This window comes from Lepidochelys kempii, chromosome 14, assembly GCF_965140285.1.
Source record: "Lepidochelys kempii isolate rLepKem1 chromosome 14, rLepKem1.hap1, whole genome shotgun sequence".
NCBI classification, from domain to species: domain Eukaryota; kingdom Metazoa; phylum Chordata; order Testudines; family Cheloniidae; genus Lepidochelys; species Lepidochelys kempii.
In genome coordinates, this window is record NC_136393.1 from 1,009,985 (window position 1) to 1,032,160 (window position 22,176).

At 59.8% G+C, this 22,176-nt stretch overlaps 1 protein-coding gene across 12 annotated transcripts; it reads right to left on the reverse strand.

Annotated features, from left to right (window-relative positions):
* Window positions 1-595: 595 nt before the first annotated feature.
* Window positions 596-19,138, reverse strand: TMC6 (transmembrane channel like 6). 12 transcript variants are annotated; one of them, XM_073312140.2, is made up of 20 exons: window positions 18,629-19,138; window positions 17,319-17,498; window positions 16,376-16,482; window positions 15,529-15,660; window positions 14,286-14,444; window positions 13,681-13,819; window positions 13,380-13,476; window positions 10,993-11,978; window positions 10,603-10,747; window positions 9,530-9,685; window positions 9,146-9,321; window positions 8,602-8,686; window positions 6,402-6,499; window positions 6,122-6,217; window positions 4,961-5,036; window positions 4,474-4,718; window positions 3,738-3,914; window positions 2,892-2,970; window positions 1,943-2,021; window positions 596-1,148 (listed from the first exon to the last, which is right to left on the reverse strand). In XM_073312140.2, exons 2-20 carry the CDS (start codon window positions 17,372-17,374, stop codon window positions 1,126-1,128), a joined length of 3,111 nt encoding a protein of 1,036 aa, XP_073168241.2. In that variant the 5' UTR covers window positions 17,375-17,498; window positions 18,629-19,138; the 3' UTR covers window positions 596-1,125. The 12 variants fall into 12 exon arrangements, with proteins under 12 accessions (XP_073168241.2, XP_073168240.2, XP_073168238.2 ...); XM_073312139.2 differs by lacking the exon at window positions 18,629-19,138 and adding an exon at window positions 18,423-18,595; XM_073312137.2 differs by lacking the exon at window positions 18,629-19,138 and adding an exon at window positions 18,114-18,416.
* Window positions 19,139-22,176: the final 3,038 nt, after the last annotated feature.

The window sequence follows — 22,176 nt, forward strand, 5'->3', positions numbered from 1 at the left end:
CTTGACACCTGGCTGGTGAAATCTAAAACTCCCAGGCAATGTGGGGTTAAGCCCTGGTTCCTAACAGTCTGCCCTGAAGCTGGCATTCATGCTCTTGCCAGGCCCCAGGAAACAAAACCTCCGTGCTTGACTGGTCAGTCCTAGCATTCAGTAATAGCTGTGGAGTTTGCTGAGTCCATTCTTTTCTGCCTTGCCTGCCTCTCCAAGGAGCCATGCTCATCCAGTGAGAAACAAAGGCCGGAGGTAGTTAGCAATTGCCAGATGCCCATGAGTGGTGCCATGGGTGGCCACCAAGCTGTTGGGATGGGCTGCTGCCTCACAGCTCGTAACGGTGAAAGCAGATTTTGGAACATCAGCTCCTTGGGGCAGACTTTCTGGGCAAGGGGTTGCAGGGGAAGGAGAAGCCCTGGTCAGTTCAGACAAGGTTCTGGGACAGAGGTGAGGATGTTAGAATGAGCTCCCCCACGCCTGCATATCGGTGGATGTTAGAATGAGCTGCCCCAGGAGCTCCCTCTTTTCACAGCCATGTGCCAGAAAACACTCACCAGCAACCAGCTGGGCCAGTTCCTGAAGAACTTGAAAACAACAACATAAATGGCTCTGCCATTCACACTCCGAACTCGGAGCTTAGAAAGAGGGAGCGTGGTTTTAATAGTAACAGAGCTAACATGTCCCCAGGGGAGGGGCTTCCTGAAAACCACCCAGCTGCTGGGACAGCCAGGTTGGGGTCTGGTGGCTTCGCAGACACCCGCTGAAGGCCCAGCAGCGTTAAACATCCCACTGTCAGACGAGAGGCTGGTTTGGGCCCGTTGGCACCGGGTGTGCTCAGCTCTAGCCGTGCCTGACCGCCCGCACGGCTTCTGGACCCTGTGCCCTGATGGAAGGCAAGGTCTCGGCAGCCTTCCCTGGGGAGACAGAGTCACAAGCACCAGTTCATGACAGGAGCGGAGGTTTTTGCCCAAAGAGAACACGCCAGTGCAGCTGTAGGGCAGGGCCTGGGTATCAGCACCAGCAGGAGACTGCTTTTCTCAGCGATATGTCTGCATCTCTCAGCGCAGCCCTGTAAAGTCCATTCCCGGCTCCGGTCTCTCCAACGCGAGGCTGCGGCCAGAGGGAAAGTCCTGGTCACGCATTCAGCTCCTTCCTTCCTACAGCACAAAGGGAGCGCTTCAGTCATTGTCATCATCAAATCTCTGTGCTCCCATAATGCCAAGGGCCCCACGGGTCCTGGCTCCCAGTGTGGCTGCTGCCCAGACGCATAGGGAAATGGTCCCTCGCTCACAATCCAGCCTCTCTGGTTCCTGTGCGCCTCCCTTGCCCCGGGATTAGATGGGGCAACAGGCACCCTGGTGTCCTCGCCATGGAACAGCAGGGCCTGGAATTGAATGGCCCCGCAGCCACCCTAGGCACAGGGGAAATGGTTTCCCAGTCAAAAGCTGTTCCCAGTGAAAGAGGAGTGAGCAGCTATTCCCTGTGGCGTGTGTGAGGCACGGTAGCAGCCACACAGTTAGGGCCTGGTCTGCCTCGGTACGAAGTCAGCTGGGAACATTGGACCTATTTGCCTCTGCCATAGAAAGCGGAGACGATGCCCATCTGGGTCCCCGTTGCAGCACAGCAGCTGTGGTAGAGATTTTGCTCCTCTGCAGGAGGAGACGCTTAGGAAATGCTGACTAGCTCAGGCAATTCCCTGCTGATTCTGTTTGCCCACCACAGACGCCCTTTGCTTTGCAGCTCTGGCTGCCACCTGCACTGCCCAGAGCTGTACTGAACTCAGCTGGGCGGGGCAGCGGAAAGGGCAGCTGGGCCCAGGCTTCATTCACTTACAGACGAGGCGTTGGATAAATCCCCCCAGCATTTCCTTCATCTCCTTGGAGCATCAATGTCCAGGAGCTTCAGTCCGACTCCGTCCCCTGCCCACCCCCAGCCACGCGCTGAGCCTCACCTGGCACGCAAGGATGCGTTTCTTGCTTCCCATAAATGCACTGAAGCCTCTGAATGAGAAATACCTTATCTTCCCCTTCCTAGAACAGAAGAGACACCACCGTGAGCAAAGGGGGGCAGAACAGGGCCATGACCCCCGGCAAAATAAGCCGCTGTAATAGGAGAGATGGAGAAACTAACGCTCAGCTGTTATGGCCAAAATCCAGTGGGAGCTGCAGGTGTTCAGCACTTGTGAAAACTCGGCCACTCATTTGGGTGCCTAAATGTGTGTGTAGGTGTCTAACTGAGGCACCCATTAGAACTCAGGAGTTCCTGGATCCCAGACCCGTGCTCTGTCCACTCGACTACACCTTGCACCTCCCATCACCTTCCTGAGGTGTAAGCATGGGGTACAAGGAACCAATGCCGAGCCACTGGCTCCTTTGAAATCTATGTCCCCAGTTTTCCTTATGGCTCCACAGCCGATTACCAATAAGTACCATAAACCTTCTCTCCTCATAAGAACGGCCACACTGGGTCAGACCAATGGTCCATCCAGCCCAGTGTCCTGTCTTCCGACAGTGGCCAGTGCCAGGTGCCCCAGAGGGAATGAACAGAACAGGGAATCCTCAAGTGATCCATCCCCAGTCACACTTTCCCAGCATCTGGCAAATAGAGGCTAGGGACAGCATCCCTGCCCATCCTGGCTAATAGCCATTGATGGACCTGTCCTCTGGGAACTTCTCTAGTTCTTTTTTGAACTCAGTTATAGTCTTGGCCTTCCCAACAGCCTCTCTCCTCACACCTTTGGCTTAAACCTTTGCATGTAAAAGGCACTTCTCTGTGCCATGGTAGGGCCTTCTTTAAGGTACTGGCACAGAGGCAGGCCCAATTCAGCTTTCCCTGGGTCCCCAAGTCCCACACATAAGGCAGTAAGAAGCAAGCAGCATGCAGAGGCCCCATGAACTCACGTTGGCAATCTGTTCCTTCAGCAGGCGGATGATTCTCCGCTGGCCTTTCACCACCTGGATGTGGAGGTAGATCACAGCTCTGCAATGGAAGGACATGAACTGCAGGCCTCAGGGTCTGACGCCCACATTTGAGGGGGCCACGCATGCCAGATGTATGGCTAGATCACCTGCCATTCTCTCCAAGCCAGAGCAGGGGACAGGGGGGAGGACGGACAGGGGATGGGGGGGGACAACTGGGCTGGCCCCAGCAGCCAGTCAGAGACCTCCTTTCTCACACACCCAACCTCTCCTCCCAACGAATTTCTCTGCGCTCAGCCACTTGTTTCACGGCCTCAGGCGGCCAGGGAGTGAGGAGTGGGACACGCACTCCCCGAGCAGCCCTCCAGCTCCCCCCTTGGCGATGCAATGCGTGGGGTGAGGGTGTCAGACTGTGCTTCACGACTTCAGTGGGGTGACACATCTGACCCCCTCATGCAGAAGAGGCAGCTCCACCCCCTGATTCAGGGGAGCCGCTCCATTAGCTGCCGGAGCAGGGGCACCAACGCCTTCTTCCAGGCTTCCACCCACGGGAGAGTGAGGCTGTGGTAAGGAGAAATAACAGCTAGGTTCAAAGGGTCGTGCCAAACCCAGTGTAGGACCAGTGCTGCTCTCTGGGCGGAGGCAGGAATGCTCCTGGGTGACGCTGTCCCGGCTTACCAGGGAGCTCAAAGTACAAGGACTGAATGCCATGAGCAGCTACGGGGAGCTATTCTCAGCTATTCTGAGCTATTCTCAGCTACGGGGAGCCCAGCCTGGTGTGTTTGCCTGTAGTTTTCAGGCTTGAATTCTGAAGTCAGTCATACTCACAGCAGGACTCCGGACACAAAGAACAGGAAGAAGGTATTTCCCACCAGGTGTTTGTGGATCCAGGTGAACCAGGCGATGTTTGGGCTGCATTTCTCCAGCTCTTGAACCCAAGTCTTCCCTGACTCGTAGATGGTCTCCTGCATCCGGAACGGGCCACATGTTTTGGATGGTCTCACTCTGGGCAGACAAAGAGCAGATGAAAGTCAAATGGACACCTGTGGTAGAGGACGACTTCCAGCTGCAATTCACTTGCTACCAGAACCACCGCCTGACCTGACCTGGGCTTTGTGCCTTTGGTGTGGAATCTAGATGTTACCTCCAGAAACAACACAGACCTGATTTCCATGCCACCTAGAATGGGCTCCAACTGCAGCCATGCCCCGGGAAAGACTTCCTCTAGCAGGGATTTGATCCAAGGCACCCCTGCCTCCCTGCCCCACCCCCAGCTGTGCACAGGTGTTTAGAAACCGCAGGGCTGAGTCGGAGGCAGGCGAATCCTCTCTGCGGAAATATCCCCTGGCTGCCTTTATTCGTACAGTGCTAAAGCACGCACGGTGACTTACAGGCAGCTCTGAGACAGGCCCAGCCCCGAGGAGCAGACTGGTCCCAATCAGCCTTTGTGTCCCAAGCACTGGGAAGCTGGAGGGGGGAAGGGGAGGGTAGAGCAGTCAGACCCCACAGCTGGTTGGCTCCATTCTCTCTGTAGGCACAGAGGGTTCTCATTACACACACTCACGCCCAGATGGTGTAGGAGAGGAAGATCGCAGCGCCCAGGAACGAGGGGAAGCACAGGAGGGTGATGAAGACAGTGCTCATGTGAGATGCGCGCCACGGCTTGCTGGGAGACTGGCAGTTCTTCATCAGGCTGGTCTGGAGATACAGAGTTAAACCAGCTACTAACTTCTGACCCGAGTGTAACAACCCCCCATCAGCTGGCACACAGGACAGATGTTCTCTGGCCCAGGGAGTCCCAGGCCACTGCTGCTAATAGAAATGGAGAGGGTGAGACCTGGTGCAGGTGAGGAACGCCCGTCTGTCCCCTCCCTTCCCAGGGAGCTCTCCTCTGTTTCTGGACAGAGCTGACTATAGAACTGGACAGGGACCTTTCCCCCCATCCAGCCTCTAGACCTCCCGGCTCTGGACAGCGTGATTGCAGCTGCAGCACTGGCTGAGGCCGAACAGCAGCTGCGAGCCGAAGGCCGGTGGGTGGGGACGACCGTTACCTTCTTGATGTAGAACAGGAGCACCAGCTTGAGGATCTGGACGGCTGGGAGGAGGGGGCAAAAGAGAACCCCCAGCCTGAAAGGAAGAAGGAAAGATACAGTACATTTGTGAGAGCCCTGCCCTCCCCCGCCCCCAGGAGCCAGTGCCCCCAGCCATGGGGCAACATGGTCATTGCCTTGTTCTCCTCCAGCTGGGGGGCTTCCAAAGTGCACAATGGAGCCAGAACATGGGTGGCAGCAGGGGACCCTCCGGGAGCTCAGTGGGGCAGGAGATGCGCTGTCATCCAATGGCAGTGGAAGCCCACGGCGTGGCCCGGGGGCCCGATCCGGCCCGCCTGACAAGGGGACCCCCAAGCCGTACCCACACGGCTCGGCCCAGGCACCCGATCCAGCCTGCCTGACAACACAACCCCCACGCCGTACCCAGAGGGTGCGGACCAGGGGCCCGTCTGGCCTGCCTGACAACATGACCCCCACGCCGTACCCACACGGCGTGGCCTTTCCAGTTTCCTTTTTCACACAGTGAGTTTCTAGCCCTGGAGTCTGCAGAGAAAACCTGCTACATACGAGTGGAGTGTGACCCTTGCATGGTGCCTGCGTGGCTCAGACGGGGGAACTCGACTAGGAGTCTGGCTGGAGGAACAGAAGCGACTTGGAGAGAAGAGAAACAAAGGGCAGAAACCGGGATGGCCTGAGTGGGGGTGGAAGCGACCATCACTGAACGAATCACAAATAAGGCCAACGGTTAGTTACTACACAAGGCCTTGTTCTGCCATTGACACGACTCCTGCTCCAGGTTGCGAGGGAATCGTAATCCTGACCTTACACCTGGCCCCCAGAGCATTTGCCCTCCTTCCACGCACATTCTGTTCTGCACAGGTTCTTATCTCGCCCGCAGCCCTGCAGCGTGTCAGGCACCTTCCCGCCTGGGGCGTTCTCGCTCTCGGGGGAGCTGCGTGCGCAGGGGGGTTTAAAGGTGCTCGCTGCTCTGTGTCTGAGCTCCTGCGTGAGGCAGCCAGAAGCACCTGTGTAATCGGGCAGCAGCCTATCGGCTTGTGAAGCGGATCTGCCTCTCCTGGCTCTGGGAAGAGGATCTAGCTACTCGGGTAACAGAGGGGTGGGGGGAAGCTGTTGAACCACTGGCAGCAGGAGATGCCTCACCAGGTCAGAGTCTGCCCATAGATCAGCTCCAGCACGTTCCGGGCAATGTCAAACTCAGGCCTCTGCTTCCTCATCAGCTTCTTCTCCAAGATGAGCCTGGAAGACAGAGAGAGACTCTCAAGGGGCTGAGGCCGCAGGACACTCAGCCCCTGAACTTTCACTCCAACAGAGATCAACCTTGCAAGCAAGATATGCCAATGTCCCAGCAAGCCAGAGCTGCCTCTGCACGGCGGAGCCGGGGAGGCTCCAGCACCAGGGATGGGCACCGCACGAGCATTACCTCCAGAGCAGCTCCCCAAGGAAAGTGTCCAGGAGCGTGAACACGAAATCCATCACCACAAAGCGGTACAGCTCCTGTCCCACAGACGTCTCCCAGCACTGGGAAAACACAGGCATGGGTGGTATCAGGGAAAGGGTAGAGATGGCTCCCTCCTCCCACCAGCTCTCCTGTGGCTCCCAAGCAAGATCTGCGAACACCTGCCCTGCAGCTCCCTCAACAGTGGGGCACTCACTCATGGTGCCCTGCCCGCTAAGGCACTCTTCCCATGGCAGCTGGTGGGCTGGCAACATTCTCACTCGCTAGCCAAACCTAGCCACTGAGCATTCAGATCACAACACTCTGCCTCTTCGAAAGGGGAACTCGGGACCTTTGCTATGCTGCATTGTGCCATCCCTGCCCATTGCAAGGGCCAGCAACAATCACAGAATCGCAGGACTGGAAGGGACCTCGAGAGGTCTCTAGTCCAGTCCTCTGCGCTCGTGGCAGGCCTAAGTATTATCTAGACCAGTGGTCTCCAGCCTTTTTACGCCCAAGATCACTTTTTGAATATAAAGGCAACCCAGGATCTACTCCACCCCTTCCCCGAGGCCCAGTCCTGCTTACTCCATCTCCCCCCTCTCTCCGTCGTTCACTCTCTCCCACCCTCACTCACGTTCACCGGGCTGGGGCAGGGGGTTGGGGTTCGGGACGGGGTGTGGGCTCTGGGCTAGGGCCAAGAGGTTCGCAGTATGTGAGGGGGCTCTGGGCTGAGCCTGGGGCAGGGGGTTGGGGTGAGGGGTGCAAGCTCTGGGAGAGAGTTTGGATGCAGGAGGGGAATCTGGGCTGGGGCAGAGTGTTGGGGTGCAGGAGAGGGTGTGGGGTGCAGGAGGGGGTATGGGGTGCTGACTCTGGGAGGGGGCTCAGGGCTGGGGATTGAGGTGTGGCCTCCCACCGGGTGGTACTTACCTTGGTGAGCAGTGAGCGAGGCTAAGGCAGGCTTCCTGCCTGCCCTGGCCCCATGCAGCTCCTGGAAGGGGCCAACACGCCACTGTGGGCCCTGGGAGGGAGCAGGGGGGGGGGCGGGACTTGGCTCTGCACGCTGCCCCTCTCTGCAGGCACCAACCCCAAAGTTCCCATTAGCCACAGTTCCTCATTCCTGGCCAATGGGAGCTGTGGGGGCGGTGCTTGCAGACAGGAGCAGCGCTCAGAGACCCCTGCCCCCCTCCCTCCCGGGGCACACGGGCCGCTTCCGGGAGCAGCGTGGGGCCAGGGCACATAGGGAGCCTGCCTTAGCGGCAGCCCTGCTACACCACCAGAGATTGGGATTGACTGGGAGAGTCCCCAGGATCAACTAGTCGATCAAGATCGACTGGCTGGTGACCACTGACCTAGACCATCCCTGACAGGTGTTTGTCTAACCTGCTCTTAAAAATCCCCAAGGATGGAGATTCCACAACCTCCCTCTGCAATTTATTCCAGTGCTTAACCACTCTGACAGTTGGGAAGTTTTTCCTAATGTCCAACCTAAACCTCCCTTGCTGCAATTTAAGCCCATTGCTTCTTGTCCTGTCCTCAGAGGTTAAAGAGAACAATTTTTCTCCCTTTAACAACCTTTTATGTTCTTGAAAATAGTTATCATGTCCTGCTCCGTCTTCTCTTCTCCAGACTAAACAAACCCAGGTTTTTCCATTTCTCTTCATAGGTCATGTTTTCTTGACCTTTAATCATTTTTGTCGCTCTTCTCTGCATTTTCTCCAATTTGTCCACATCTTTCCTGAAATGTGGTGCCCAGAACTGGACACAATACTCCAGTTGGGGCCTAATCAGCGCAGAGTAAAGCAGAAGAATTACTTCATGTCTTGCTTACAACACTCCTGCTAATACATCACAGAAGGATGTTTGCTTTTTTTGCACAGTGTTACACTGTTGACTCATATTTAGCTTGGGATCTGCTCTGATAATCTGAACCCAGCACAGCAGGGGTGGCAGATTGTCCCAATATCCCTGGGCCAATGGGAGAGCTTAAATGAGTGCTCCTCTCTCTGAAGGGTGCAGTTGGGCCATTCAGTAGCTCCGAGTAGCTCTTGTTCCCTCAGCATGCACAAAATCCATTTAATCCTCATTTCTGCACAGCCCATGCAGCTGTGGGCTAGGTGCAGGGGCCCAGAGCTGCAAGGGCCCAGCTCTCAACAAGCAGAGGTTGCAACCAATGCAGACTGACCTCGTCCTCCAAGTAGTATCCCCTCTTCCGACTCAGCCAGTGGTAACACAGCAGGCCCAGGACGACCATCTTCAGAATCAAATTCCTCAGGACGAAAGAGAAAGGGAGAGAGGGAGGTATCGGAGAGTGAGTGAGAGAGAGCGATCCCATGCCAGCAAGAGGAGCAGGGCAGGGATGGACAGAGAGCTCTGGTGGGCAAAAGCACGTGAGCTTGCCTGCTCCATTCAGCTGCTCCGAGATCTCAGTGCAGAGTGCCTGGCAGTGGAAGGCACCAGCTGCATGCATCTCCATTGTCCCCCTGGGGCAGTCCCTGGCCAGGCCTAAGAGCAGCCCGGGCCCGCCCCGGAGCACAAGGTGCCCCCCTGGTGCTAAGGAGGAGGAGGAGGAGGACGGAAGGCCTGTGGCTCACTGAGAGGGGTGCTCAAGCCCAGGTCCTTCAGGGAGTCCCAGGCTCCCAGTGCTGGATTTCTAGCTGTAACACAGCAACCAAGAGCAAAAGAAACCCCCAGATGGAGGGGGGTACGCCCCACCCCCACCGCCCTACCTGCAGATGGCCACGTACACCTCCAGCGCTGGAGACTCCTGCTTCTCCCAGGCTGCCAGCAGGTTATACAGGTACGGCATCACCAGGTTCATCAGGGACACCACCATAGGCAGGACCAGCAGGAAGGCTTCCTGCCGGGCCTCGCTGCTCCCCCCGTCTCGGCTGTCCCGGTGCACCTGGAAAGCCGGCACCAAGGGGATTACTGGCCTGCAGACCACACACAGGACTCTGGCTGCACCAGAGCATCCCTGGCCTCTCGGGAACAGTGCGACTGCCCGTGTCTCTGCAGAGCCCGGCCCCCGCCCCGCTAGCTCCGGGATGCCCCTCCAGGCAGGGATGACAGCCCCTTATGAGAGGAGGGCCCAGCACAGGGCCCGCACTCACCTTGAGCAGGTGTTCGGAGAGGTAATACACTGCGATGACACAGCCTAGGACGGTGCCCAGGGACAGTGCCCAGGCCAGACTGAGAACCACCATCCTGCCGAGCCTCCTGCACAGGCTCAGTGGGCGGGACTTGGATTGCCACTCTCCTAGCAGCTCCTGCAAAACACCACCGCAACGGACTGTCCTGATTGTACCGACGTTCCTGGGGCTGACAGGCGGGCACAGCGTTTGCTGGGAACGGGCTGCAGGTCAGGAGCGGCGAACGCCTCCCCAGGAAGGAGGGAGTGGTGGAATGGACCCGGGAGCAGCCAAAGGACCCAGGGCCTTTGGATGCACCAAGAGAGCTGTTGTCCCAAGGGGTGGAAGAGGGGAGTTTCCAACACGAGGGCAGGGGTCGATCCTTGGGGAACGGGCCAGGACCTGGTGTAACACACCCATCTTTCAGCTGTGGGGATTCAGGCTCAAATCCCGCTTTAGGTCACAAGTGAAAGTGAATTTTGTGGCTTCAATTTAATCCCCAGCTTGCCTGGTCACAAAGCCACCATGGTGGTCGTTCCTGGCTCAGGAGCAGCCCAGGAGTAACACAGCGGGGCAGAGCAATAGTGAGGGGCACTGGCAGAGCTGTGGGAGGAGGGGCAGGGGCAGCTGTGAGTCTGGGCTACAGGGCACCGGCAGAGCTGTGGGTGAAAGTCTGCACAGTTTGGTCCCTAATAGAGGAACTGAATCTATAATATGGTCAGTGATATTGTTATAATTGGGGTAGTGCCCACGGGTCCCACTGAGCCCAGGGGTCCCTGGGGCTAGGTGCTACCTGTACACAAGGAAAAAGAGTTCTAACTCGAAGTGCTTCCCAGCTCCCTAGACAAGCCAGAGCAGGCAGTGTTGCCCCCTGGCTTGAACAGATGGGGACTGAGGCACAGAGTTTAAGGGTCTTGCCCAAGGTCCCACAGGGAGACTGTGGCAGAGCCAGGAGTTGAACCCACATCTGCCAAATCTCAGGCCATTGCTTGAACCCTGTGGCCAACCCAGGCCATCTCAATGAGCCTGGTGGAAATCCTCTGCGCAGCACTCGCCTTCAGCTGGGTCCGGATGTTTTCGTTCTGCAGCCTGACGGAGCGTCTCTGGATCACCTTGTAGTCCCAGGCACAGAACACTTTCATGGCAAAGTGCCCCGACGTGCTGCCCACGCGGTAACTCTCGCCAAAGGATCGGGACATGCTGAAAGAGGAGCAGCCAGGGAACGGAGATTGCAGAGAAGAGAAAGGAAAGGAAAGGGGGGCATTTCTGAGCCATCAGTGGGTGCTGTGGAGAGCATGGGGCTGGGGTAAGTCAAGGGGCAGAGGCCATACAATAGCCCAGACAGGGTGGGCCCAGAGGTCGGGGCGGTGGGGGGTAAGTGCTCAGATGAGGGCGCCTGGGTGAATAATGCAAGGCACAGCCAGTGAGCAGGGAGGGCGCCTTACCTGTACACCAGCAGGATGCATGTACTGAAGAAGGAGACCCCAATGGTGAACACATAGGCCAGCGGCATGTTGTACGGGAGATGGCCTTTGCCAGGCTGGCACCTCCCACAGCTGGGGGTGCAGGGGTCGTTCAGGGTGAAGTTACTGTAGTAGCCGTAGTACATCAGCGTCTGAGTGAAGTAGCCCTGCAGGGAGAGGACAGGAGTGGGCCCCACTGCCTCCCCCAGCTGCAGAGCAGGGGGACTCTGCATGGGCTCCCAAGGGAGACGTGGATCCCCGTCGCTGGAGGGTTTTAGGAACAGGCTGGACAAACCCAGGTGGGTCTCGGGTTTCTTGGTCCTGCCTCTCGAGGTCCCTTCCAGCCCGACGTCTCTATGATCCCTGGGCTCCACCTCCAGGCACCATGATGGGTGCTGCTCAGCAGTGGTGGTGCTGCTCCCCTCTCCCCCCGCCCGTCCCTGGGATCCGGTCCCCTGTCCGGGCCAAAGAAATCCGATGCAGGCTGCAGCTGCTGTACGGTGGGCCCAGGCCCTGTTGCAGGGTGGGGGCACCTTTCTCTGAAGCACCTGGCTCTGGGCTGGAAGCAGAGCTCCTGCTGAGCAGGGGATGCAGATCCTGTCTGTGCCTGAGCACCGAGGGGTGGCAGGGCATGTGGGTGCTGCCCCGGGGCTGGGGAACGCAGACAGAAGGAGGTGGGTCTCCGAGGTCTCGCCCTCCAGCGCAGTACTCACCGCCCCCGTGAGGAGCTCAAGCCCTGTGAAGAGCCTGCTGTTCCCAGCGGCCGGGGGGTACCTGGCCTGCGTGGCTACCACGAAGATCAAGAAGGTCAGGAACAAGAAGGCATTGAACGTGAGAAGCGTCTTGAGGAAGAGGAAGTAGGACAAGACACTGGAGCCGAAGCGGCCGCCGATCTGCTTCAGGGACTGATGCCAGGGCTGGAGGGAGTGGAGGAGGGAGAGGAACCCATCCCAGAGACTCCGGAACCCCTGGAGGGGAACAGAACTCCGCTCAGAAAAGGGGGCCAGGGCCAACCCGTCCGAGGCACCCCTGCAGCCCCTCCAACCTCCCCTCTCAGCTGTGGGAATCCCTGCAGCGCGCATGCTGCTACCGTCTCGCAAGGCCCAACTCTGCTTAGCGCAGCCAAGCTGCTCCTGGACTCTAGCCTGCCATGCTCTCCCTCTGCTGCTCCCGGCCCCATCGCCTTCCTCCCGCTCGGCTACTCCAGCGAGGGCTTTGCTGAGTGGCCCAGGGGCGCAGAGGGACGGACAGAGATGTACCATGCCCCTGGGAGCTGAGCACAATGGCAGCTGCGACTGGAAGAGGTTTGTGTCCTTTAAGCATCACGTCTCAGGTGTCCCATGCGCATCTAGCGCTGTTCGGTCTGCACTGCTGGAGTCTCCGGTGGAAAGGCTGTCACCAGCTCGGGGGCTCTGTGCACCTACCAGAACCAGGCCCCCACCATTCACCACAGCGCCAGGGCTCAGCCCGGGCAGGTCCTGGCCCCATGCCAGTGACAGCTCCAGGCAGGGAGCACTCAGCATAACAGGGAGAGAACCCCCAGTAGCACGAACAGAACCACCCTGGCCAGTGAGTGCTGGGCTAGACCGTCCCCTGCCCCCAGAAATGTGCTCCCTTCCCAGCAGAAATCCCAAGCCTTCAGCTTCCCAGGACACACGGGGAGACCCGGGGGGAGGGAGAGCTCAGTTTGAGCATTGGCCTGCTAAACCCAGGGTTGTGAGCTCAATTTAGGGATCGGGGAAAAAACCCAGGGTTGTGAGCTCAATTTAGGGATCGGGGAAAAAATTGGGGATTGGTCCTGCTTTGAGCAGGGGGTTGGACTAGATGATCTCCTGAGGTCCCTTCCAACCCTGATCTTCTATGATTCTATGACCAGACAAAAAGAAAAGGAGGACTTGTGGCACCTTAGAGACTAACCAATTTATTTGAGCATAAGCTTTCGTGAGCTACAGCTCACTTCAATACAGACTAACACGGCTGTTACTCTGAAATCTATGACCAGACAAGGCGCCTGTTCCCACAGACACTGGAGAGTCCCCAGGGCCCCCTCCCTGGGGGGCTCCGCCCAGCTCTGAATTTATCTGAGCTGCTTCATAAACTGGGGAAAAAAACAGCCACTATCTTAATTCCCAGCGAGAGACAGGAGTGCAGCAGGGCCTGGCGCGAACTGCAGGACTCTGCCAGGGGCCACAGCCTGGGGTGGGGAATGCGGGGAGGGAGAGGAGATCAGGGACTCCTGTCCTGCAGCACGGGGCCTTTGACTCTGCAAGGCTTCTCCAGACAAAAATCAGATCTGCCCCTCCTGGCCCAGCAGCCGGTGCTGCCAAGGGCCCAGCCTGGCACCTGCAGTGGGTGGGGGCAGGACTTACTGTGATGAAGTCGTGTTTGAGTTGGCCGCAGCAGGACAAAGGCCACCTGGTCCTCTCGGGTTTCCTCAGGGTGCTTCTGTGTCCACCCAACTCCTGCCTGCAACACACAGTCCCGTCACACCACAGCTCAGACACCACAAGGGAGAATCCGCAGGAGGGGACAGTTCTGCTCTTGGGAGACCCCACGCCGCCCACAGGGGACACCGGCCTCCTCTATTCACCCCCACGCTCTCTGAGCCCCCGCCCCACCCAGGTTCCTCAGGCCAGAGAGACTCCGCTTAGGTGTGGGCAGAGCTGGCACCTGCTGCTTCCCCTGTCCCTGGTGGGGACGGACCTGAGGCTGCGTTTCTCTGCCAGGCTCACGGGCATCGCCTGCAGTATGTGGTTCCTCTGGCTGCTCGAGAGGGTCTGCAGCTCCTTCACCAGCAGGCTGTGTGTGTCTGGGGAGGAGAGTCGCAGCAAGGGTCACGCAGGGCAAAGTGCGGCACCCTTGGCAGAAGAGGGGGAGCCTCCATGTCCATGGGCTGCAGGGACCGGCCCATTCTCAGCCAAGGTGTGGGGGGAGCAGGGAATGAGATGGGGCAGGAATTCTGTTCCAGGCCATCGCCCCAGCTCAGCATCGCTGCCATCCCGGGGCGGGGGGGGGGGGGCGCTGGACACGTGGCCCTTCCCCCATCCCGGGGGGGGCGCTGGACACGTGGCCCTTCCCCCATCCCGGGGGGGGCGCTGGACACGTGGCCCTTCCCCCATCCCGGGGGGGGCGCTGGACACGTGGCCCCTCCCCCATCCGGGGGGGGCGCTGGACACGTGGCCCCCCCAGTCCCGAGGGGGGCGCTGGGATGCCTGGCCCTGCAGCCTGAGCAGTGCATGGCACTCCCAGCACCAGCTGCAGCAACAGCCGCTCACCTTCCTGCTCTGAGCGGCTGGCGTCCAGCTCCAGGTCGTACTGCCGCAGGCTGGGCCGTGCAGAGCGGGACGCTTGGTGCAGCGGCGGCTGGCTATTCCGGCGGCGAAGCTTGGTTGTGCGGTTGTAGCACTGTGAGATAATGGCTCCTCGGCTGTGCCCTGGAACACACAGCCGGCACGCTGGGGGTGAGCGAATGCACGCTCCCTGGTGCAGGGAGCCAGGCGATCGGCAGCCTCTGGAAGACAGGTCTCCTCGGGGGCTGCCCAGGCAGAGGCATCGGGTCCCCCTCCCCTCAGCTTTGCTTCCAGCTGCCTCATGAATGAGGGTCCCAGCTGGGGGCATTGCGCTGCTCAGGTTCCTACAGTGGGGGTTGGGGCAGGGCGGGGTTGGTGGGGACACGGTAGTGTCGGGGTGCGGGGCACAGCTTGGCGCAGGTGGGGGCAGGGTGCTGGTGGAGGTCGGGGGGCTGCAGCCCGGGGCGGACAGGCAGGTGATGGTGGGATGATATTGGGGTGAGGGCAGGGTGGGGGGCACGGTTTGGGGCAGGGGTTGGCGTGGAATGGTATTGGGGCAGGCGGGTGTGGGGCACAGCTTGGGGCGGGCAGGTGAGGGCAGGTTTGGCTCTTGGAGAACCACTGGTCTGCCCCGGTGTGAGGATGGGACGCAGCAGGGAGGGGGGAGTGTTGACCTGGGAATGTGCCCTGGGGAGGGGAGACCTGAGAGCCTGTCACCTGAGCCGGGAGGGGGAGGGGGAGGTAACACCTCTGCCCAGGAATGTGAACAGAGGCTGCAGAAGGGACCCTGCTGGGGGGGTTTAGTTTTCAGTTTGGGGCTGGGGAGAGGAACACAGGGAACCCCAGGGCTGGGGTCTCAGCTCCCCGCTCCCCCAGAAGGACTGGACTGAGGGGTCCTGGTTGTACCCACAAGCTCTGTTTTTGGACTGTGTTCCTGTTGTCCAATAAACCTTCTGTTTTACTGGCTGGCTGAGAGTCTCAGTGGATCCCAGGAAGAGGGGTGCAGGGCCTGGACTCCCCCACACTCCGTGACACCCGGGGCTGGTCCAGCTGGGTCGGGAGGTGCGACTAGCCGGAGCCTGGGCCATGCAGCCGTGAGTGGGCCCAGGACTCTTGGCTCCAGTCTCCTCAGCCCACTCTGTACGGGGATTAGGCCAGGCTGGGGGCGGGCAGCAGGACCGGAGCCGGGCTGGGGCTGCGTGGTTGGCTTCCCGGGGCTCATGCTCACCGATGGTGCGGCTGGGCATGCGGGCAAGGATCTGTAGCGTGGCTGAAGAGAAATCCGGGTGCTCTCCCCTCGGCTCTGGCTCCTCCCAGACCTCAGTGCGGCCGGCTGCAGCAGCCCCATGGGCCAGGTTTTCTGGGAGAAGGCGAGGAAATGCACTGAGCTCTGCCTGTCGGGATCAGAGAGGGAATTCCCCGCGGGCTCCTGGGGACAATCCCCAGCCAGGCCTACAGCTCCGTGCCTGGGCTCCCCGTATGCCTCGCTCAGGCCTGCACCTGTTCAGAGCAGACGCCTGGCCCCGAGACGAGCTGCTGGCCCCTGCAGTGGCACAGGCCAGAGGCACCCCAGGAACAGAGTGCTCCCTGCTAACCCCCACAGGGTCTGTCTGTTCCAGCACCCGGCCCGAGGGCTCAGAGCCTCCCTTGTCAGCAAGCTTGCCCGAGCTCCATGGGCCCCTCCTGACGGCTTGGCGACAGGGTTGCCAACTTTCTAATAGCACAAAACTGAACACCCTAGCCTCACCCCTTCCCTGAGGCCCGCCACCCTGCCCCACAGCCCTGCCCCCCGCTCACTACATTCCCCCTCCCTAGACGGTTCAGTCGCCCCCACCCTCACTCACTTTCACGGGGCTGGGGCAGGTGGTTGGGGTGTGGGCGGGGGTGAGGGGCGGGGGTGACACCTTGGCGAGCGCTTGGATGGTGGACCGTTGTACTAGTAAATGCCAGGAAGAGTCTCAGGAGCACAAACTAAGCTTCGTATCTGAGCTATAACCTGTGCCCCCCCAGCACACACAGCTTCTTGGGCTGCAAAGCGCCCCCAGATACACCCGTGCCGCAGGTCACCGCTTTACCTCTGCCCCCGACGGTCAGCTCCTGCAGCTCCTGCAGCTCCTGCTCCCGGAGGAGCTCCTGGAAGGAGCTGTGCATAGCTCCCTCATCGCCCAGGCTCAGATCTGGGCTGTGGGAAACACGGAAGCCAAGATACAGGCTGAGCGGCAGGTAACCGCGCCCACCATGACTGTAACCCGCGGCCCTTGGGCTCAAGACGGGAGGTGGCCAGGTCACAGGTTTGTAAAGATGCCAGATTCTAGCAGCATCCTCTTGTCAATCAGCGGGGGTGGTGCTGGGACACAGCAGCCCCTGGCTGCACCCCAGAAGAACCCACGGGCCATGGCCTGGGGATCTGACTGAGTTCCAAGGCCTGTGGAGTTGCTACCATGCAGGGTCACAGAGCCCATGGGGCCACTGCCCCAGAGCAACTCCCGAGCGGGATCACCCTCATGGCCACCCCAGGACAATTCTGTCTGCACAGGGACGCGCTGCACCAATCTTCCCGTTTCCCCTCGGTATCCCCAGGGCGGCAAGCTCTGAGCTGCACGGCCCCCATCCCCACATGGGGAGGGCGGACAAGTGCCCCCGCAATGGAGGCTGTTGCTGTGGCAGCCGTGCCCCACCAGCACACCCTCTTGGCAGGGCCAGTGGGAGCCTCTCCAGGGCCAGGGTGGATGGCTCGGGCTGAGAGGCTCCCTCCCACCGCAGACTGGGAGAAGCCCGAGTGCTGCCGTGTTAAGGACAGGATGCAATGGCTGTGTCTGGACAGGTTCCCCAGTGGAGTGGGCAGAGTCCAGGGACCATGCCCCTGGCAGGCAGTCAAGTGGGGCAGCAGGGTTGCTGCTCTGAGTTACATAAATGGACCCTAGACACCTCGGTGGTGGGCACGTCAGAGGTGCAGGTCTGGACAGATGGAGTGCTCCCCTCCCAGGCAGCAAGGAGGCAAATGGCCATGCAACTCACCTGGCACCGTCCCTACTCTCCGGAACGCAAAGGGTGAAAGAGAATGGCTGGGTCATCTCAGGGTCTCAAGTGCAATTCCAGCAGCTCGAGGCAGATCCAGACAACACCGGGGCCTGGAGTTCTCCAAACAACTCTCTCTCTCAGCAGCGCCCTCTTCTCTTCATCTCCCACTTGTCATTTCTAAAACAGGCCCCCCAGGGCTAGTGAGCCATGGGCAGAGTACAGCCGAGGGTGCTGGCTGGGCGATTCCCCAGCTAATTCAGCCCAGTGAGCGGGGGCTGGCTGCTGGAGAAGGGTGTGCTGGGCTCTGCCACCTCCCAGGCGAGTCCCACGGAAACACAGGGGCTGTGCTGAGTCAGGCAGCACAGCACAAAACACGGGGAAGAGGAAGGAAGAGAGGAGGGGACAACAGCTGCGATTCAGTCACACACCCGCCCTGTTGTGCAGATCGTGCAGACGCAGCAGCAGGCTCGGGGCTGCGGGCCCAGGGCCAGCAGATCGTGCCCGAGGGGCTATTCCCGGGGGGGTGGAGACTAGGTGTTTCTAACGTGCCCTAACCCTGTGCCCCAATCCCCTGCCCCAGCCCTGAGCCCCCCCAAACCCAGAACTCCTTCCTGCACCCCAGAGCCTGCACCCCCAGCCCAGAGCCCTGAGCCCCTCCTGCATCCCAACCCTCTGCCCCAGCCCTGAGCCCCTCCAACTCCCCAAACCCCTCATCCCCAGCTCAGTAGGGTCGTGGGCATCAATGATTTTCTTCAACTGGGTTCCTAGAAAAAGAGTCTGAAAACCACTCACCTAGGGCACTTGCTTCCTTTTTCACACAAGGGCCCTGACCTTTCGTTGCAGCTTACGGCCAAGGAAGCGGAAACGCACCGACTCGTAAAAAGAAACTGCACAGAAAACAGCGATGAGGAGAGATCTCTCCCACATCCTCTGCACTACGGCAACCTTGACCTCCTTTCCTCGGCGCTGCCGCAACTTGCCCAGAGAGACACTAACCCCCTGGCTCCCTCTGCCCTGGCAGGGACTCCTCCTCCAGCCCTACCTAGGCATCCTTGCAGGGTTCCAGCTAGGGGCTCTGTCTGTTCCCAGCCGACCACTTACTCTGTGCAAAGCCCCAGGCACCGTATGTCATGCAGTGCGAGCAGCTCCCAGGCAGTGATCCACCCTCTGGCTGGCCAGCCGAGAGACCAGATGGTCAATGCTGGGCACTGGCTGGGAGCCCTGCAGCACCTAGGGTCAGGACTCAGAAACCACAGTGCCAAGCCTGCCGTACGTGCGTCAGAGAGAGGGAAAAGCTGGGGCCTTACCCTGTGTGTCGGGGCTACTCCCCCAACCAGAACAGGCAGGAGAAAGGAGCCACTCTCTCCTCCGCACTCCCAGTTCTGATTCCTCAGTGGGCACCAGAACAAACAGCCTGTGTGTCCCTGCCTGGGCAGCATGTAAATGCAAACCCTTTGTCCTCTCCCCACACAATGCCCTGTGCAGCCCAAGGCCAGGGGAGGGGCGTCCCCGTCTCACCCAGTCCAGCTTCCAGAGGGTCACATACCAAGATGCATTTTGCACCCTGAGTGAGCTGGAAAGTCTGTGCAAGGCACTGGCAGAACGAGCCATGGCCTGAGCGAGCTCCTGCACTAACCAGACCCCCTGACTGGCTGTGAATGCCTCTGATCACCTATGCACCTCTCTGCTGAGAACCAGGGCTGCCCAGGACACCTGGGGCCCCGGCGTCTGCAGGGCAGCACAGGCCTTGGGAAATGCCAAATCTCCACCCTCCACAGGAGCCACTGGACTGGCCTTAGAGCTGCCCTCAGGGGAGCAGGGCTGGCCCCCTGCATGCTTCCTCCCCCTCAGCCCCCTCTCTCCCCTGCCACTTGCTTCCCACACCCAAAGCCCGCACTGAGAGTCTTCAGGCACTAAAGAGTTAACTGGAGCGGAGTCAGCCCCTTCCTTCCAGTCCTGGAGCAGCGGGAGTCTCACTTCCCTCAGCCCTTCACATTCAAACCACTCCCTGCAGCAAGTCCAGGCAGATAGTGGCCCAGGCTGGCTTGGCTCCCTTTCCCCTATCAGAGACAGACACTCCCTCTTAGAAAAGCACTGGGCCCCCAGAGAGCCTGGGGGGCTGTGGCATGGAACAGGTGTGGTGGGGCACCAGGGAGCTGGACACCCAGGCAGACCGGTCCCGCGGGGGCTTGCTAGGAGAGCAGAAGACGTGATTGTTGCTGGCACCCAGTGCCGAGAGGCAAAACAACAGCAGGGGTTCGTTACCCTGTGTGCTTCACTCAATAATCACAACGGGGTGGAGAAGCAGAAAAGTTTATTTGAAGTTTCAAAAAGGTACAGGGAGATTAGAATCTCAAATCCTGTACACAGAGCAGGAAGTTACACAGGCTTTTATACATCCTTTCTTCAGCATACTTACCCAATAGCAAGCTGCCCTAAGTATCCATATAGCCAGCCAATCCAGTTACCAGCTAGTTCCCTGGTTCTCTGTATCATTTGTTAAACTATACATAAAGCTGCTTTATTCAGCATTGTTCTTCCATATCTGCCCTGTGTGGCCTTGCTTAGTTTCAGGCAGTCTGACTCTGCCACATTTTGTTGCAGATCCTCAGCATAACTGCTGCGAGTGCCTCCAGGCCGGGGGGGCAAGGACACCTGGGCCTACTGCGAGGGGGCTTCATCGACACTCGTGGTCTTCCATCCCCTCGAGTTACCTAGTGGCCATGCCCAGTGTCCCCAACATGATGGTCCAAGTAGATGCAAGCTGCGCCTACCTGCGCTCCCTGCTCCAGGAGCCACCCCTGCCAGCGCGGGAGGCTGGGCACAAAACTCACCTTGGCTCTCCCCACTCTGTGCAACCTGTGTGGGGGGCTCAGTCCCGCTCCAGGAGTGATTTCTGGAGCACCCGGCTCCCGGGGGTGGCTCCCGTGGGGCCCGCCCCTCCTTTGGCCCCACAGCCAGCACAGACACACCCCCAGAGGAGCAGTGCCTGCAGGGACAGAGGCACACTGCACCAAAGCCCTGCCTGCAGGGTCAGGGAAACTCAGGAACCTGCAAGCTTTGTCCCTGGTCTGGTGGTCCCAGGCGGGGCTGGCTGGAGACTCCGGCCCCTGGAGCTCTCCCTGCAGGTGTCTCCTTCCCACCAGCTGGTCTAACTGACCAGAGTCCCTGGGTGTGTCCCATTGGCTCCCTTCCCTGAGGAGCTCGCCTGCTGCCTGTGGGGGAAGGCGCACGCTGGGCTGGAGGCAGCTGAGCCTGCCAGGGTCTGTGTGCACCGATAAGGGCGGGAGGAGGGCAGCCCCCACTCCGCTCTCAGGGCTCAGGCCAGCTCTTTGCTGTTCCCAAGTCCATGCACACCTCCAGCCCCACCCTATAGCTTCTTCCTAAGTCACCCCAGGGCTGACTGAGCCCTGTCTGCATGGCTGCCCGTGGCTCGGGGTAGAGCTGGGGCACGCTGGCAGTGTGGTCCTACAGCCCCGGGCTGGAGGCATTTCAAGCGCCTGGGCTCAGACCAGCTGTTTCCAGAGTCCATGTCAGCTGCAAATCCCCCTTCTCAGCTTCACTCACCTGCCCACTGTAGCGTCCCTCAGGGGCAGTCCTGGGTGGGGAGCCTGCTGCTCTGCGAGAGGCGAAGCACAGTGAGAACCATCCAGCTGAACAGGAGCCAGCTCACTTTCCTCCCCTCACCTGGAACACAGAGGATGCTGGGAGTCGTAATCTTTTGCCTGTGGTGTCCACCTGGAGGGCAGAGTGTGATTTTAGTCTTAGCTCCGCATGCAGCAAAGGACTCGGCAGCTCCCTGGGTGTGTCCCAGGCCTGCCTTGCCCAGCCTCAGTGGGGGCCAGGGCCCAGCGGTCCCAGGGATTTCTCAGACTCGGGCAGGCAAGCTGCAGCGTAGCCATTAAAATGGGGGTCAGAATGGAGGTTGGCCATGGGCCCTGGCTGTCTGGGGGCAGGATTCTCCTGCCTTGGGGCCTCTGGTGCCCCTTGTGTGGTTCCCCTCGAGGGACACTCACTGAAAGTTGGCTCAGCTGGGAAAGCCCTGTCCTAGGATCCCTCTCCCCAAAGACATAGCATGGGCCCTGGGAGCGAGCGCTGCTTCCCCTGGCAGGCCCCCACGCTCTGGAGCATTCCCACCCCACCCCTGCGCTGCATCCCTGATCAGCGGGGCCTGGCCACTGCAGGCGGGGAGATGTGTGGCCAGCACGTCTCTCCTCTCCTCTGCCTTCCCTCCCTTCTGCCAGGGCAGTGCCTGTCCATGGTGTGCCACGGGCATGGGCAAGCTCAGCACCCGTCCCCTGCATGCCACAGCCATGGGCGAGCTCAGTGCCCATCCCCCACGTGCCACGGGCACGGGCAAGCTCAGCGCCCATCCCCCCTGTGCCACGGCCATGGGCAAGCTCAGAGCCTGTCCCCTGTCCTCCATGGGGATGGACAAGCTGACAGCTTGTCACGGAGTGTGGGGGAGTCCAGGCCCTGCACCCCTCTTCCTGAGATTCACTGAGACTCTCAGCCAGCCAGTAAAACAGAAGTTTTATTGGACAACAGGAACACAGTCCAAAACAGAGCTTGTGGGTGTGACGAAGTGGGACTGTTCTTAATGTTTCCTCTGAATAGTGTGGGGGTGCCTCAGTTTCCCCTAGGCAGTTCTGAAGTATCTAGGGGGTGGGGTAAGGGTGTATGATCATTGCAGAGCCCTTGAGGGCATGTGTGTGCAGGAGTCTGGACACAGAGAATGGCCGACACCCTGTTTCCTGGCAACTGATGGCCTGGGCCCTTCCCCCCTGCAAGGTGAGAGCTAAAGGGTTGGAGAACAAAGGAACCAGGTGACCTCCTGGCCCGGGGAAAGGAACAA

Excerpts from the sequence above, each read along its gene's own strand:
- TMC6 (XM_073312140.2), bottom strand. The coding sequence starts at position 17,374 with ATGACCCAGCCATTCTCTTTCACCCTTTGCGTTCCGGAGAGTAGGGAC. Across the intron at positions 8,687-9,145 it reads GTGTACGTGGCCATCTGCAG|GAATTTGATTCTGAAGATGG; the intron begins GTAGGGCGGTGG and ends TTTCGTCCTGAG. Across the intron at positions 2,022-2,891 it reads TGAAGGAACAGATTGCCAAC|GAAGGGGAAGATAAGGTATT; the intron begins GTGAGTTCATGG and ends CTTCTGTTCTAG.